General features: G+C 33.5%; 1 protein-coding gene across 1 annotated transcript in view; it reads right to left on the bottom strand.

Moving 5' to 3' along the window:
- Nucleotides 1-332, bottom strand: part of LOC143062058 (uncharacterized) — a 46,504-nt gene extending 46,172 nt beyond the window's left edge. Inside the window, exon 1 of the mRNA XM_076233905.1 lies at nt 227-332. Within this exon, the coding sequence (XP_076090020.1) occupies nt 227-284 (58 nt within the window). The 5' untranslated portion in view covers nt 285-332. The remainder of the gene's footprint in view (nt 1-226) is intronic.
- Between the last annotated feature and the right edge of the window lie 19,131 nt (nt 333-19,463).

Below are 19,463 nucleotides of genomic sequence, written 5' to 3'. Positions count from 1 at the left end.
GTCTCGCGGTGTTTTCAGCCTATGCAATTGTTAACTCAATTTCTTTTAAGCAGCAATATTTATTCCATAAATTTAAGAAGGAAATCCAAATACTTGAGCTAAATCAATAATTTCATGAACACTTAGTGCAATGTTTATCTGATTAACAAAAATCATAGTACCTGGCAGAAAATAAACCGAAAATGTAATGGTAATGAAAAATAAATTTAAAAAAACATACATGTACCTATGGAAATTGTATTTGCCACAAACAACGCTACAGAAATATAAATCCAAGTCTTCATAGTCACATTGTACGTATGATAGGTATGCCTGTGTTAAACATACTTTACGGGTGCATTCAATGGGGACAATCAATATATAAAGCTGTTTACCTAAATGCGCATATTTGTAACTCAGGAAGCATGAAATATCAATTCAAATCAAACGTTCCAGGAGACAATCAGCCACATCCGATACTAAAACAATATGTTTATTTAAAAAAATGTATATATTACACTAACTGTTTCTATGTATATGTCTTCATAATATTTAATTAATAAAATATAAAGAAATTAAATGCTAAGACGTTACGCGCGATGTTCGTACATGTAAGCGTAACACAACATCGCGAATATTTCGTAACGTTCAAACCAAAACTTCGACTGAAACGTTGTTTTTTTAGCATGTGCGAAATTCTTGTAAGACTCCGCAAAATCGACGGAGCTTTTTAACTACTTATTGAAAATTGATGTATTTTAGATTTTTGAAAAATTAAGAAAAATAACATTTTATAAAATCATAAAAGTCTACCATCATAAGAGTACTGATAAGCAAACTATTGACTAAAATTTGAGTTGATTTCGTTTTTACGTCAAAAAATGGTGGTGCGACAACCTTGTAAGCCTTTGAAAAATTGCTCATAATTGAGATTATAAAAATTTTATATTTTCAATAATCTAGTATAATTCAATCAAATATTCGTGTGGGTGCGTGGGTGTTGCAGCCTGTAGCTCAATGGCATATTTGGCATGGCCATAGCGGCGCTCGCAGCATGAATCAGAATTTTGGAATTCCCGTATCAGCTAGAATAGAATTTTGGAATTCCCGTAACGGGCACTTGTTAATTTGCTGTCGACAAGAAAGCAAGTGTTACGCAAATAAGTTAAAATATCCAAAAAGAAGATGCCCAACAAGAGAAATGCCGTAGGATCGCCATCAAGGGCCATGGGGAAGAAAAGAAGAACGACCAGCAGGACAGGAGGAAAGAAAGTGCAGCCCGACGAAATTGCCCAAAAGAAAGACGGAGCTGGCCGGAGAAGACCTGCCAAGAAAACAAGAGGTCGGACATTTGGTGGCAGAAGTACCTGAGGAAACTACTGATATCTCATCAGGTAATGAGTCGGACGAAGATGCACGGGCATTCCCCTCTTTAAGGCACGAAATTGCAAATAATTCCATTGATTTCACTCCGTCACAAGAATCTAGCGTTCATGACACAGTAGGGGAACACGTGTCTTTTAAAATTAAAGAAAAAATTTGGGAGGGAAAGTTTATAGAGCTTCATTCTCTTTTGAGAACGCAAAAAGAAATGGAAGAGGTTGACGAGGGCGATTTGAAATTAAAAAGGGGGAAAATTTGCATTGAAAAAAGATCGTAGGGGTTTATTTGTCAATAAATGAATGGACTTCAGCATTCATGATTTTTATGAGTGTCTACATTGAGAAATACAGCACACGGGCACAGGAATTGTTAAAATATAATATGCGCGATATAAGATTAGCGGCAACAAGGTCAGAAAACTGGGCTACCTATGACGAGCAATTTAGGCTAAAAATAGAAAAGAATCCAAATTTATCTTGGGGAAATATACACGGTGAATATTGGCTATTACACATCACATCTCCCATAGTACATAACAGTGTGTCAGTGCAATCACAGGGTTATAGAACAAATACACAAAATCGTGGTAATTATAACTCACATGCAGCTACACTTTCAAACAATAGAACACATCAAAAATCACAGGTAACTAGTGGGAGTGTAAATATGTCATCATGGTCATGTAAATACTATAATAATGGTAATGACTGTCCCTAGTGACTACTTCCCTCGTTGTAGGTTTAAACACATATGTGAAATATGCAGTGGCAAACACAGAAAGGCCCAATGTAATAGCTGGGCCCAAGGAAGAAATAACAAAAAGTATTAATTTTTATTCATTGGGAAATACTCCTATAAAAGTATCAGTCTTGGAAAATTATGTAGAATTCTACCCACTTAACAATGTAGCACATGAAATTATATCTGGTTTCAAATACGGTTTTTCATTAAAATATTTTGGCTCTAGGGAAACAAGGGAGAGTTCCAATTCAAAAAGTGCATTACAGCTACCCAAAATTTTGAAAGAAAAATTAATGAAGGAAGTTAAACTTGGTCGCATAGCTGGTCCTTTCAGATACTCACCTTTTCCCACACTTCAGGTATCACCAATGGGGCTAGTGCCAAAAAAGGATGGGGATTTCTGACTTATTCAACATTCATCCTATCCTGAGAATAATTCAATAAACGATTTTATTGATAAAGATCATTGTTCAGTGCAGTACAGTTCAGTGGACGAAGCAGCATGTTTGATTAATAGACACAAAACATTTGGCCGATTAAGTCAGTGTGACGTAAAAGCGGCTTTTTGTTTGTTGCCAATTGCCCCGCACGATTTTGACTTGTTGGGGATAAAATTTCAGGGTGAATATTATCTTAATAAAATGCTCCCTATGGGGGCCTCAATAAATTGTGCCCTGTGGGAGAAATTTGTAAAAGCTTTGCATTGGATAATACAGCTAAAAAGCGGAAATGATGATATCCTCCATTATTTAGATGATTTTCTTTTTGTCGAGTCGAGCCAAACATCAAAAGTTGGCAATACTTTGAAGTTATTCCAAGAGGTATGCAACAAAATAGGTATTCCTCTTGCTAGTGACAAGACTACTTTGCCGACTACATTACTTATGTTTTTGGGTATAGAATTTGATACACAGAATTTAATCATGCGACTTCCAAATGAAAAACTTGTCAAACTCTCACAAAAAATCAGAGATACCTTGGACAGTTCTAAAATAACTCTTAAAAATATGCAATCCCTTCTTGGGCTCCTGAATTTTGCTTTTAAGGTAGTTGATCCAGGCCGCACCTTCTGTCGCAGACTCATAAATTCAACAATCGGGGTAAGAAAATCGTATTACAAAATTCGAGTAAACAAGCAGATGAAAGCAGATTTAGAAGTTTGGCTAGACTTTTTAAAACAATACAATGGTGTCACTGTAATAACAGACAATGTATGGGTTTCAAATGAAAAATTAGAGTTGTTCACTGACAGTGCAGGGGGGTCCCAAGGCGGGTATGGGATCTATTTTGCAGGTTAGTGGGCCCAAGGCATATGGCCAAAACATTGGGTTGATACTGAAATCACCAGAGATATGACATTGTTAGAGTTGTTTCCAGTTGTAGCTGCTCTTATGTCCTGGGAATCCTATTTTGTTAACAAAAAAGTTATTTTTCATGTTGATAATCAGGCGGTTGTTCAAATCATTAATATGAAAACTAGCAAATCAAGTAGAGTTATGACTTTAGTAAGACATATAGTAGATAGTTTTAATGAACTTAAAAAATAATACATTAGTTAAGACAATTTATATCCCTTCAAAACAAAACCAAATTGCTGATTGTCTTGCTCGTTCTCAGTGGGGGGAAGTTCAGAAGCCTAGCTTCAGAAGCAGACCAGTGGCCAACCAAAATTCCAACACAGATCTGGAACATTTAAGTCAGGTGGCTGATTATATTGTCAATCAAGGTGTGTCCAAAAATACACAAAAATCATACAATTTGGCTCTGTCAAAACTTTGTACTTTTAGATCATCTTATCAATTGAAACAGGATTGGCCGGTGCCAGTCAATGATTTGTTAAATTTTATAGCTTTTTTGTCAGTACAGGGTCTTTCGGGGGGAACCATATCATCTTATATATCAGGAGTTTCATACCGTCATAAAATTCAAGGGATACAGGATACTACAAAATTCTTTATAATTGGAAAGGCATTAGAAGGAATAAAAAGAATTCAAGGGGGAGGGGGGGGGGGGAGTAATGACATTAGAGCACCAATTACAGTGCAATTGTTATCAGATATGATTAGTTGTTTAGATAAAGTATGTAAGAATAAATATGAAGCTGCTTTATTTTCAGCAGTTTTTTCTGTTGCCTTCTTTGGTTTGCTAAGAGTAGGGGAAATCACTACTTCAAAATCCAAGTCTGTTATAAATGGCTCCAACTTAACAATTTCTGATATTTTAGTTAGGAGAAAAGTCCTGGAGCTAAGAGTAAGGTGGTCAAAAACTGACCAAAAGGGAAAGTCTGTTACTTTGTTGATACCTGAGAACGGAAAAAAACTACTGTCCGGTACGACTCATTAACGAATATTTAAAGGTACGACCTACCTGTAACAATACAGATTTGTTTATCCATTATACTGGTATGCCTTTAACTAGATACCAATTCAGTAGTATACTGGGAAAAGCTTTACATTTTCTTCATATTAGTAAAGGCCATTTTAGGTCATATAGTTTTAGAATTGGGGGAGCCACGGAACTAGCCAGGCAGGGGGTCTCAGAGGAGGTAATTATGAGATTAGGCAGATGGAAATCGCATGCTTATTCTCGCTATATTAGGTTACAATTTTTCTAGTTTCAAAAGGCTAACAAGCTACAGGTTTTCACAGGTCCCAAGATTTTATGGATTGTTGGAAGTTCCCTTGTTCATTGGGCCAACGTAGAGGCGAAGAAATATGGTAGGAACAACCTGGGACTGGGGTCAAAAGGTGTAACAACATACTGGATTGGGCAACCTGGTTTACAGATTAAAGATTTGGACTCCCTACTGGACGCAAAAAGAAAACTTTTACCTTCTCCTCATTTTATAATAATTAACTGTGGAGCTAATGATTTGACAGATTTAGAATTGACAGGGAAGGGTTTAATGGAAAATGTAAAATGTTCTATCCTACGTTACAAGGCTTTATTTAAAAATGTTATTATAATATGGTCTTCAATGCTACAGCGCAGATATTAGCATTTTGCCCCCTTGAATGCGGGAGCAATAATCGAACAGAAAAGAAAAAGAGTGAATTCAGTGGTCAAAAACTTTGTAATAGAAAACGGGGGGAAAGCTATATTACATGAGAACATTAGGGTAAGTGAAGTGTCTTTATACAGAACAGATGGAACTCATTTGTCACAAACTGGAAATCAGGTTTTCTTAAATAATATTCAAGGAGGGGTTGAGTCTTTCCTACGCACAACAAAATCAACTTTTCCAATGATTCAATAATGAAACTTTTGTGGAGGTGAGAACCCTCTCTCTGGGGCTCTTATGTGGCGGTCCAGGGAGACTGGTAGTGATTGGCGGATTATTTCACTCGGCCCTTGCTCTGGGCCTGACAAGTTCTACAATTTACAGGTTTGGAAAATGTGGTTAGTGGTAACGGTGGGGTCTACAGATGGGTAACTCTGTGATCTCCTCCACCTCATCTTATAGAGGGGAGGCCTACACCTGCCAACAGGTGGGGAACTAATAACTGAAGAATTGGTAATACGAGTGTTTTCCCCGGTCATTCCCCATGGTAGATGGTGGTGTAACCGTGTTTAACTACCAGGGGTTTTATGACACTATGTCAACATAGGTCAGCTGATAGCCATTGTGTATAGGTAATCGGTAGTCACCCTGGCGCCTTAACAAAATATTATAAAATACTCTGTAGCAAAAGTAATGCCACAAAGTAAAAATGTATATTCTAGTCATGAAAATGTAAATACAAGTTGGTGTAATAAAATGTATGTTTAATTCAAAGGATTGTTTTTGTATTAGTTGTAAAAGTTATAAATGAAAAACAGCGGAAGGAATCTCTACACAAATGAGTATAATATACAGAAAGTCTGTATAATGTTAATTTTGGTATTTGTGAATTACTGTAAAACAACAGATAAAGAGAGACAACTCTAGATGAATTTTTAATCACTTTGTGATTAAAGGTAGGACTTCAACATAGTTTAGAAATACGTCAACAACTCTTGATCGTTGTTCTTCATCTCATTGTTATTCGTTCAGTATTGATATAGGGTCTTCTTCTATGAATATTGCAATTAATTGAGATTATAAAAATTTTATATTTTCAATAATCTGGTTTAATTCAATCAAATATTCGTGTGGGTGCGTGGGTGTTGCAGACTGTAGCTCAATGCCATATTTGGAATGGCCATAGCGGCTCTCGCAGCATGAATCAGAATTTTGGAATTCCCGTATCAGCTAGAATAGAATTTTGGAATTCCCGTATCGGGCACTTGTTAATTTGCTGTCGACAAGAAAGCAAGTGTTACGCAAATAAGTTAAAATAACCAAACCCGCCTACCCTCCCTATGAGAATAGTTGCTGCTGCTTTTGTTTTATGTTTTCAGGCACTGGTTTGCTGTATTTGATTACAATATTATGGTTACCAGTATACAAGCCGGACCTTCATAGTATTGGACCTATACAGGACTATTTGGAATAAACTTGCGTTTCTATGATTTGAACATTTCCGTCATTAAGCACGTTATTAACATATGGACTATTGTGATTTAAGCATCCAGAATTAATTCTAGTTTTAAGTAATTAACAATTTTAACAATTGGAAAGAAAACAAGACATTTTAAAGAAATTAATTATCTTGTACTATCCTTAGGCGCAGAGTCAAATTTGAATGGGGGAGGTCCAGGGAGACTGGTAGTGATTGGGGGATTATTTCACTCGGCCCTTGCTCTGGGCCTGACAAGTTCTACAATTTGCAGGTTTGGAAAATGTGGTTAGTGGTAACGGTGAGGTCTACAGATGGATAACTCTAAGACCTCCTCCACCTCATCTTATAGAGGGGAGGCCTACACCTGCCAACAGGTGGGGGACTAATAACTGGAGCATTGGTAATACGAGTGTTTTCCCCGGTCACTCCCCATGGTAGATGGTGGTGTAACCGTGTTTAACTACCAGGGGTTTTATGACTCTATGTCAACATAGGTCAGCTGATAGCCATTGTGTATAGGTAATCGGTAGTCATCCTGGCGCCTCAACAAAATATTATAAAATACTCTGTAGCCAAAGTAATGCCACAAAGTAAAAATGTATATTCTAGTCATGAAAATGTAAATACAAGTTGATGTTATAAAATGTATGTTTAATTCAAAGGATTGTTTTTGTATTAGTTGTAAGAGTTATAAATGAAAAACAGAGGATGGAACCTCTACACAAATGAGTATAATATACAGAAAGTCTGTATAATGTTAATTTTGGTATTTGTGAATTTCTGTAAAACAACAGATAAAGAGAGACAACTCTAGATGAATTTTTATTCACTTTGTGATTAAAGGTAGGACTTCGACATAGTTTAGAAACACGTCAACAACTCTTGATCGTTGTTCTTCATCTCATTGTTATTCGTTCAGTATTAATATAGGGTCTTCTTCTATGAGTATTGCAATTAAATTACCAAAAATCAATTATCAGGATATTTGTCTTTAAATTAATAAAATTAGGCAAATTGACATTGATGTAGTAAATACAAATACTAAACTTTTTCATTTAAGATAGATGTTTTTTGATTCTCAAATCTACAATCACAATTTTTTTCCGTGGGACAGATTTGCCCTTGTAGTATAGAACGCTTTTTTTCTATGACGTCATCCTAATGTCACAAAAAAATGCATAAAAGACTGAAAAAACCTTTCTGTTAAATAATGGAAAAAAAAACGTTTTTCAAAATATTAAATAGTTTAGACGAAAATCATAGTTTAGTGGTTACAATAAATGAAATATGTTATGCGGGACAGCCTTGAAATATCCATTTTTTTTAATGAAGCTTGTCGCATGCAGCATTTTTTTTTTTTTTTTTTTTTTTTTTTTTTTAATATTAAACATATTTTATTAATGCCCGCTTCACACTGTCCCGATTTTTACGCCGATGGCAACACGATTATGGAAATTTTCAAAATCGGGACTGATCGTATCCAGATCGGGCTATTCGTAGTGCCATCTTTAACCATCTTAGAACCATCGGCCACTTTTTCTAGCCTTCGGGGACAACTTCGGGAAGGGTTCTAAATTTTTTAACATGTTAAAAAATCCCCGAAGGTGCGTCCGATGTTGAGGGTTCGTATTGAGTCCGTATCACCATCCTCACCATCGTAATGTCACCGGAAATGCATCTTTGAACATCGTATTGCATTCGTGTTTCCATCGTTTCCATCGGGCAGTTTTGACATTACGATGTCTACACGAATGAATCACGAAGCTACCCGAAGGTCTCACGATGGCAACACGACTTCGTGAAGACCTCGCAATCCCGTCGTGTTGCCATCGAATAAAAGTACGAAGACGACATGATTGAACTACGACGGCAATAAATCCAGGTAAATGTAAGTTAATTTTCGCGCTAAAATACATTTAAAGTGCCATGCGCGATATGCACTGGTCAGTCTAATACGACAGTTAAGAAAGACGTTCACAAAACATGGAGCTCATATCATATAATTCTAAGAGAACAAGAAAGGCGACAGCGTTGTTTCTATCAATTTAAATGGAACAAGAAGAGCAGCTATTACAGGCTTTACTTTTACAAGTAAAATATTATTTTTTGTCAATTTTTCATATCAAGTAACATAATGAAAATCATAAACGCGCCTCGTACACCAACACTGCAGGTACACGTATATAGGGAATCAACTTTTTCTTCATTATTCTGATTTTGTATGTATCGTCTGAGTTGTTGTCAGACGAATGTTTACTCCATGACCATTTTGTTTTCTATATATATGTCATATTTTGCCGCATTTGTTGCTTTCCCCACATCCTTCCTTTTGTCTATATTATCATGATATTCTCCTGGAAAGAGCTTTTTTTGAATAAAAGGGATCAACGAACCCATTACCTTACCTTTAAGATAGATCAGTAAACATGGGCATAATTATGGGTGATTATTCAGACTAGCGCACACTTTTTACAGTTCAAACAAGGCAATGCCGAGCGTGGCACCCCCTCGTATGTAACATATTGGGGACAAATATGGACACTATATTTGTATATGACACATGCAGAAAATGGTAAATTGAATATGCTTATTTGATACATAAACTATTTTTTTAGAAATCAACCAAAACATTCAGTAACTGGAAATACCTTTAATATTGTCTTTAGAACCAGCAGGTAAAAAAAAAGCAACCAAATTTAGACTTCGTATGGCCATCGCGCCATCATCGCAATCCATCGTGTAGCCTTCGTAATCCATCGTGTAGCCTTCGTGATCCATCGTGTAGGCTTCGGCTGAGATATGAAGCTTAAATACCCGTCTTCGGTTAACCTTCGTATGTCCATCTTTTGCTATCGTATATAATTTCGGCACCATCGTATAGACTTCGTCATCGTACTTGCTTCGGTCACTTTTTGGTATTTTAACGAGATCGGGACCAACTTCGTACGAACTTACAATTTTCGCATTCGGGTGTCCATCGTATATATATATATCAGGACAGTGTGACGCGGGCATAACAATCACCTGTTACATCAACCCTCAGTTGCCCAGGGAAGCAACTAAGGGGGCCCCATTTTTTACAGTCTCATTTGTCGGGGAAAAGCAAATGAGAAAAAAAACTCCCACTATAAATTATTAACATCAACCTTTATAAATATTATCTATCCTTGTACAAATGTACATGCACCTGCAATCAATATCGATCTATATATCTATAACTCTCACCATATATAATTATTTGAATAAAGTATGTTTTTTATCTTCATTTATTTCTCACAAAGGCTACCTGTATTTATTAAGCAGTTTCAATTTTATCGTACATCAAGTCTTTTGTTATGTTAATTTCAATTACATTAAATTTCTGGTCGAGTGATCATTTACCACGTGCGATTTGTTAAAGGGATGTGTAGTTCATTCATAAAAAAAAATGGATTAATGATTTTGATTCCCAATAAGGATTATAGTGTGTGATAACATTGTGTGAGGGAATTCGACGTTTGATGTACCACTGTTCACTCCAGTGCAATTTATGACAATACCACTGCATCAATCAGAATTATTTTTTTTGCAGTGTTTTAAGAAATGATTTTGCTTTGTTGTCGCGTATTATTTGTGAAACATTCAATGTTTTAAAAAGGCGAATTTTCTTTATAAAGTCAATGATTATGTTGACTTTTGAAGGCCAAACTTTCTACAGCCTTAAATACGCTAATGAAAGATCCAAAAACTATACCAATACATAACGACATGTTTATGAAATTCTACCAAATCTATTGGTTAACAAATTTTTACTCGTTATTGCAAAATAATGAACTTCATATATCTGACATTTTCTCCCTACCCAGTTTACCCCTATACATTTTTATGATGTGGACTGGTCATTGTTATTGAATCGTAGGCAATTTGATTGGATTAAGTTGTTATTAGTTTACCTTCAAACTTGTTTATGCTTTTCATACATGACTATTGATTAATTAGAACGTGCATGAATGTGTACGGTAACTAAAATGACCTTCAAACTGGACACTGGACGAGTCAATATTATGTTTTATCAATGAAAGTTAAGGTATGAAAGGTAAGAATTGCCACTTATTCGATTTTCACAAAATTTTCGGAATATACAGTTGAAAGGTTATTTTTTAAAAGCCTATTGTGAAGAGTAAAGAGAAAGTTTACAAATAATACGTTTTGTTCCATTAAACAAGTCATTTTCGTAAGAGAAATACCGAAATATATTTTACGCACGACTACGGCAGGTAAAATTATTATTTATCATAATAAAAAAAAACATTTTTTAGTCTCATTGGAATATTTTGATTACAATTAATCCCAAACTTAAGAAGTAAGTAACTAAAGTCAAAATATGTCCGATCTGCCTATTTCTGCACATCAAAAGTCAATACGATCGTTTTAAAGTCAATTTCGTCTACCTCACAAAATCTTGTTAGGCACTATAATATCAAAGATATGGTGAGTAAATATTTGTTTATAATATGAACCTGTTGATACAACATCTTGTTACAATTAGATGATATACATGAATATATACACAACAGAAATTACATGAAAAATATTTGAGCAGAAATTGCATTTCATGTTTTATCGGTGTCTTCCTCCTATTCCCACTTTTTAAAAATACTATTCCTTCTATTCCCACTTGCAAATAACAATAGATGTTTTGATAAATAATTTGTTTTTATAACAATCAGGGTTAATTAGAATTTCACCTAAGATTTACCTGTACTTGTAATATGTTTCTTTTTTCATCAAATAAATACTTAAAAATAGAGAAAAATTATGATAAATAGATTAGAGTCAGATTTATTTTTTAATTTTTGAATTTGTAACTTTAAAAAATTGTCTGCTTTACTAATAAATCATGATATAAATAATATTATAACCAACTGAAGTATAATCTTATATATATATATATATAAATCTTTATTCTCACAAACCAAATAACAGAAAGGTATAGAGATAATTTGACATATTTCAATACAATTACATAAATATATAATGTACGAAAGTAGATAGAGGCATTCACGAAAAGTTCAATTTGTTATTGATCTCCTTTATAAGTTTACAAAGTTCGTTCAGTTCTGTACATTTTGGGGAATTCATTAAGTCATAAAACTTCAATGTGTTTGTTCTATTTCTATTGTAAAATGCAATACATTGTTTTCTACAATTATCGAAAGCTGAACAATTAAAAATGTAATGGTATTCATCACCAATGGCATCTGAATATTAACACAATACACATTTTCTGTAAGAAATAAGGATATCTGCCATTCATCCAAAATAGATATTTCTCAAACTCCAAAGTAACTTTAAATTAACGATAATTTAATGCTTTTGGTGATTCCTGTTGGCTTAAGATGTGGAATAAAAGTATACTTTAAAACATAATTACTTGGACCAATAATCAAAGATATAAAATAATGGGTGAAAACTGTTAACTTTACTTCATTATTTATTTTGTTTAAAAAAACAGAATTCAAACAGATGCAAAAGTAACTTATTACCTGTTCTAATAAATAAAAAACACTGGTCAATTAACAGTTGATTAAAAAATGTTTGTACAGTATAATCCTTTGTTTGCACAAGTTTTCCTTCTATTCCCACATGAAATTTTACCTTTTCTTACCAGATTTATAAAAAGTGGGAATAGAGGGAATGAACCGTTTTATCATATTTAAAATCACCAATTTACTTATCCCTTTCTTTTGATATTTTGCGATATTTCTAGTTTTCCAGATAACCCATTTCGTGATTAAAAGCACCGTATCTAAAATTTGGGTATAAGATGCATCTGCATTAATGACCCCAAAAATTATACTTGTTTCCGATTTTTGTAATTTTTGGATATTTAATTTTGAACAAAATTCCCTTATTTTCTCAAACATTTCCCGCCAAACGTCTTCCACCAGTTTACAATAAATAAAAAGATGAAATAGTGATTCTTTTTCATTGCAAAAGTGACACTTCCCGTTTGAGCGATTCATTTTTTGTAACTTTTCTTCAGTGTAAATTATATTATGTAGTAACTTCCATTGAAATTGTTTAATTTTCCTGTTAGCTAAATTCTTATTCAAAGTTTCCCAAATGTAATCCCATGGTAGTTCATTCCCAAAATGTAAATTCCACTTCAACTGACTATTTGGAGCTGTTTTCATCTCATAAAAGTATCTAATATCTTTAAGGCATAATTTTTTGGCATCAACGACAACTCCATTTTTTATAAATTGACAAGAATTTATTATTTTTATAGGTCCATTAGAATGACTATGTATACTAGAGTCTGTTTTTAAAACGTCAATTTGTTGAGGTGTTAACGAAGATTTAATGCGGCTATATTGTGCAATCCAATTCCTTTTATCTTTAAGACTGTTAAAAATATCAAGGGATGTTTTAAAGGATTTATTGTTTAAGTCCCATATATCTTTAATTTTTTTTATTCCACTGGAGGCAAAATTTGCATAATATAATGCATGTCCCTTGAACTTAAATTTACAATTGCCGAAAATATTTTCTTCTAAAAGGTCCTCTTTCGTGACCGATTTTTGGATTTTCTGTAAGTCAGTCCAGGGAATTAAAAGTTCTTTATAATATTTGGACATTTGTATTTGCTTAAAACATGTAGTGTCCGAACAAGAACATATAAAAAAGTCTGTATCATATTTTTCGTCTAGTGACGTTAACCAGTATTTTCCTATTGCATTCCATTTTTGTGTTTTTGAGTTGACAATACTGTACATACTTTTCACTTGTTTTGATTTAATAAAGTCCCTTAAGTTTATCATTCCTATCCCCCTTTTTCTTTCGGTAAACAGCACACTGTTCTAGCGACTTGGTTTGTTTTCCCATCCCATATAAAGGACCATATAATAGTATTTATTTGTTTTTCGTATATATCCGGGATACCTCTCATTTCAATTTCGTATCCAATGACGGACAGTACAAAGGATTTAATAATTATGACTTTTCCCGTAAATGTAGGCGTCGGACCGTTATGCAGCATTAAACATAGTTTCAACTATTATTTTTTTCGTTTTTATTTTAAAAAAACATATTTTTTTTTTAAATACGTACAATAGCACAACATTACATATTTGGACTTGCATCTTGCCAACTACACCGATTTTCCAATGTGGTACGAACATCGCGCGTAACGTCTTAACAGATTTTGAAACCGGAATATCTTGTTATTGAAATGTAAATTAAACTGAAATTTATATTTTTTAAATCTATCATATCCACGTGATGTTAAGCTATTTTACTGCTTGGAAATGGTTAACTTAAATATTAAATTGTTATTTTGGAATGCATTCCAAAACTAGGTCTAAAACAGAATTGGGTAAAATTTTCGAAATCTTCTCTGGATTTAAACCAACTGGAGACTATGAGACGGCGAGCTTTTCTTTATGCAATAGCTATAACTTGTATTTTCTTTGCCAACCTCTAGTAAAAATCCAAGACTGTGTAGCAACATGAATGCGGTCTAGATTTACTCAAGCAATACAAAACAATCATGTTCCATGGCAGAAATTATACTGAAACTCCAAAGGCAATTAAAAATTGAAGTAAACCTATTAAATACCGATGGAAATTGTATTTGTTGATAGCAAAGCTACAGCTATATAGATTCAAGTCATCCCACTTTGTTACTTGTCGCAGATATTTTGCTTTTTAACATACTGTATGTGTATATTGTGTAGAGCCTATATTTATAAATATATTTAACTGTTTATCGTGTTTATTTAAATACGCACTTTTATAACTAAGTAAGCGTGAACAGTTTTTTTCAAAACAAACATCCTAGATGACAAAATTGTTGACCATATCCGTTGCTGATACAACATTATATATAGTAATGGTATGTGTTACACTAATTGTTTGTTTTTGGAATACCTTGGTAGGATTCAATTGATTAATGATGATTAGTTTAAATTTCCCAAATAGTATCGAGTTTTCGAATTGTTGATATCTTAATTAATAAATAACTATAAAACTTTAGATTAATTTTGTTAAAATATTTTGAAATCTCAATATTTATATTATTAAAATGTAAAATAAAAAAGAATCGCTTATTATATTTCAAATACTTTGAGAGTATTAAATTGATGAATGCTTTGTCACGGTGGGTATGGTTGTCCTGCGAGAGAACGTTCTGTGCTGGTGATTCGGTCCTGACGGGTGCTGGTGATCAATGAAAAAATGTAAACAAAGACGAAAATGATGATTTTTGACGTTTTCACTCATAAAAAATGGAAGAAAACAGTTGAGATTTTTCAATTTTGTTTCTTATGGGTTCATATGTAAACCATTAAAAAGTTGACCCTCTAAACTGTTTCAGTAAGCGTAACACAAAAATGCTCATTTTCAGAAAATCTAGAACTGAAAAAATAAAACAAAAATGTTCATAGAGTCCGTTTCTATACCGCAATCCACACGACAAAACTATTTTGTGAAAAAACCATTGCAATTTATTAAAATTTAGCATTTTCTCAATTTATTCATGTCCTGATACTGTGCTGGTGGGTCCTGTCATTGTGCTGGTGGGTCCTGATACGGTGCTGGTGATTTTGGATAAGAAGTTGGTCATATTTGAAACAAATGTTAAAAAATCAATAAAATTGGGCAGATAATTGTTGTCAATAGGATCTATGACTCCTATTTTAGCTCTTGTGCATCCATTTGGCTGTTTAATATGTGTTTTCAAATGATCGTAACTTGTATTACATAATTACATAAAAGGGCAACATCTTTCGTCCAATATCAGATATTAAACAAAAGGCTGCAACTGGTATTTTTGTATTTAAAATGATTCGTTGTAACGAGAATATGTGTGATGAATGGAAACTGTGAGGGTCAAAATCTTAAATTGCTTATAAATGTTGCTGGACCCAGTTTCGTTATCTGATCTGAATTTTCTGAAATGTGCAAGGTAGATAGACATTGACCTTTTGATTTTTTTTACTCGGTAAGTTTTGCCCTAATTGGTTGAAGATTTTCAATATTAAAGCCGATTTTAATGAGTGTGTAGACAAAGGGAATATCTTTGATTATCTTGCTTGCTGAACAGAAAAGTCATTGTTAGGTTATGTAAACTACCCTACTTTAAGAGTAGACTAGTCCGACAAATGACACATCTTTATGTCTGTAGGACCAGGCTACTTCGAAAGGAGGGTAGTATACCTTACCTAACAATGACTTCACGGTTTAGCTAACAAGCAAGCTAATCAAAGATATTACCCCTGCCTACATACTCAATGGAATCGGCTGTAACTAAAAACTCGAATACATTTTAACAGACAGTGGTTATGTTTGTTGATGAACATTGTTTTTCCTAGATTGATCACTCTTGAAAAATCATTTGGTAACATTTGGTCAAGTAATTTCAGATTATATCTTTTTGTAATTGCGGACGCCAAGACAATACATGAACCTCACACGACCCCTCGACACAGGTGAGCTTATATGTGATCTTATAGCGATTGGGGTTGATAACCTGTTGAAAGTAAACCAGTTTTGTGTGTGTGTGTATTGTTTTAAACTGTTATGACCTTTTAAAGTTAAATGTAGGTGTTTAATCTAAGAATTTCTTTTTTAAACTTATATACTTGTTTTATACTCAATTGGTAGTACGAAGCTACGAGGTATTTTAATTTTCGAAATTGACATATTCCAGTCTGCCCTTTCATAAAATAGTGATTTTTTTTAGTATTCTATCAAACTTTTAAAATACAACTTTTAAATCTTACGGGAAACTATTCCAAGCTTAAAACTTTCACTGTAACCTCGCTCTAACTTATCCCCCCCCCCCAAAAAAAAAAACCAAACAAACAAACCCGCATCACTATTGTCATTCTTATAGTCCGCACTAAATTGTTCACAAACAAATGTGTTTTAAGCTGCTAAAGACATATGATTCAAACGCTCAGAAAGTCTTTTGTTCTATATTTTTGCTCTCCATTTTAATGCAAAACCTTTTACATTTTTATTTCATGGGTTATTGTTGAAGGTCGTACGATGACGTATGGTTGTTAACACATACTTCCTTTGGTTTCTTATGGAAATTTGTCCATTGACAACAAACATACCACATCATCTACTTTATATAAGTATTGTATAAATTACAACGTATTTTGGTGATCTTGCAAAAAATGATCGTAATCCCGAAAATCGTAAACATATTTTCTTATCTTAAAAGGGGACAAGAAGAGTTCCATTAACAGGCCAATAAATAAGATTACAGTTAATTAAAAAAAAGGTTTTTTCTCTCTCATAATAACAGTAAACAGATTCACAACAATGTCAATTTCAAGAAAGCAGACAACAGTTAATTAGTCAATAACAGTACAGCATCAATGATCTTGAATATATGCCACTTTTAACAAAAATATAAAGACACAGAACCAGGACATAGGAGCACAGAACCAGGACCGTTTTTCTTATCACCAGCACAGCGTCAGGACAATTCCGTTTAACGAACTTGCACGACTTTTGCAATATAATATTGTTGTAATATACTTTGCATGGTACTTATGACGCATCAGAGAAAAATTAAGCAACAAAACAGTCGTTTTATTGCCGTTCTGATACAATGTAAACAAACCCACCAGCACAGAATCAGGACCCACCAGCACCTGACAGGACCAAATCACCAGCACAGAACGTTCTCTCGCAGGACAACCATACCCACCGTGTTTGTAGTGGTTGATTTGAATTAAAGGATATCGAGTTTTTAAATTCTTGAAAGTCTACCAAATAAATAAAACCGCTTCGGTTGTCTCGTGGTAGCGTGTTCGCCTCGAGTTCCGGAGTAAAACCAAAGATTTTAAAATTAGTTTGTTGTTCTCCGCTTAACACGAGTTGATTAAGGAGTGAGCAAAGACTGGTCGGATCGGGGTAAAAAAAAATAGTCCTGGTAGGGTAACATTTCATTCTGAGGACTGTTTATCTATCATCATCAGAGTTTTTGTTATAAAGTACTATTAATTTTCGTTGATATTTGGTTAGTTCGCAAGTGAAAAACATTGAAATGTATAACAGTTTAAAAAAAATTAGTTTATGCAGTTAAAAATAAAAAAGGTTCGATCCGTTGCTTAAAAAAACGACGATTTTCATATAAAATACAAATTTTGTCAAATCCGTAACTTCATACGTGAACCTTCCATGTGATACAAAAACATTGGTTTGTGTATTTTAATTATATTCAAAATTGAACGAACGTTTTAACCCGAAGAACCATCTGAAATTGATTTTTATTCTTTAATTGTGTATTATTTGTGTATTGGGCGGCTTGGTAAATTTAAAAAAAACATTTTTTTTACTTGCAAGAAAAAATATACACTTTGATTAAAACAAATAAGTTCTTTAGAAAATTATTTTTGTTATACATTAATTGCTTTATTATAAATTCTGATAGCTTAATATTTTTGAAGCATTTTGTGAGTAACATATTTTTTATTCTATATCTATTATAAAATATTCACCGTGTAGAACGCCACATGCGGGGTGTCGGCTTTGTTTGACAAGGGGTGGCAATTTCGAAGCGAAGAAAAACTATCGAAGTAAGTTCAAGTATCAAAATTTCTTTTTTTAGAATTCTTAGCACCATAAAATGTATTGCACGGAAGGAACTGAAACACAATATATTTCCTGCAAGCAGAAGCAGTTGATTTCAGTGCTCTGATTTCTTAAACACCTCGCCTTAGGTTTCCATGTTGCAGATTTTGAGGCATCATATGCAAATTTCTTGATAAAAACTACTTTAGACGACTTTCCCCCGTATCAATTATATAGAGGTGTATTCATTTCATGGAATTAATCCAAATTACTTCTTACTTAGAATTAAATGGTTTTAAAACTAGTTTTTCATCAAAATATAAAGTGTCCCTCGGGGTGTCAAATTTTGCGTCTCAAGGGGTAGAGGCATTTGAAGAAAAAAAAAAGAATAGATTTTCATTTAAATCGGTTTTCAACTGATACTTTTTAATTCAAACACATTTACTATATTATGATAACACATTACAAAGTGATGGTACTTCTTTTGTTCCTGTTTTTTAGTCTTATAAGACATGTGACTATAAATATTTTGTTTTAAAGCTTGTAAATGATTTCTTTTACTTTTCAGTCACTACCATGGTCAGAAAAAAGTCACGGCTGTGGCTCAATACACCGAAACATGTTCATACATTTATTCAAATAAGAATCAAGAGATGTTTTCCCATTTACACCACTTTTTACAAAACGAGGAAAGAGCATCTTTGGTGACTTGACGACACTCTTTCCAATCTATTTTAGATGGAGGACGATATTTTGGTCCTTTTTTCAAAAAGTTTTTAACCTCTCTGTCCTGGACGATATTGAGGTCCCCTGTAATAACATGGCCATAGGGAACATATCTAAACTTCGACGATTCACAGTTTCAAGTTAAGGGAGTATTAATATCTATATTCACGTCTGATGTAACCGACGTATAATTAAAAATTAAACTTTTGCTGGTTTTTTTGTATGTGTATGAAGTTATAGGTGGTTCTATATTATCAAAATAGGGAGGTATAAAGTTTTGAACGGTAGAGTCATTAAATATACTAGATAAGTTGATAAAATCAATACCTCTGCTAATATATTTAATTTTCAGAAAATGACGTTTATGATCTTCAGGTTTGTCGATACGCAGGAACAGCCTATGGTGGCAAAAAGCTGTAATTATACGAGAATATTCATACAGTGGGCTGAAGAATGAGATGGTGTCACACTCTTTGAAAATATCGTGTAATTTACTAATGGGTATTTGAACCAGTTTACATAATAATTGATGCCTACCATTGTTTTTAAATATAGATAGAAGATTACCAAGTGTATAATTTA

Source organism: Mytilus galloprovincialis, chromosome 2, assembly GCF_965363235.1.
Source record: "Mytilus galloprovincialis chromosome 2, xbMytGall1.hap1.1, whole genome shotgun sequence".
Classification (NCBI taxonomy): Eukaryota; Metazoa; Mollusca; class Bivalvia; order Mytilida; family Mytilidae; genus Mytilus; species Mytilus galloprovincialis.
The sequence above is the reverse complement of the archived record's forward strand: the minus strand, read 5'-3'. Positions and strand labels throughout refer to the sequence as shown.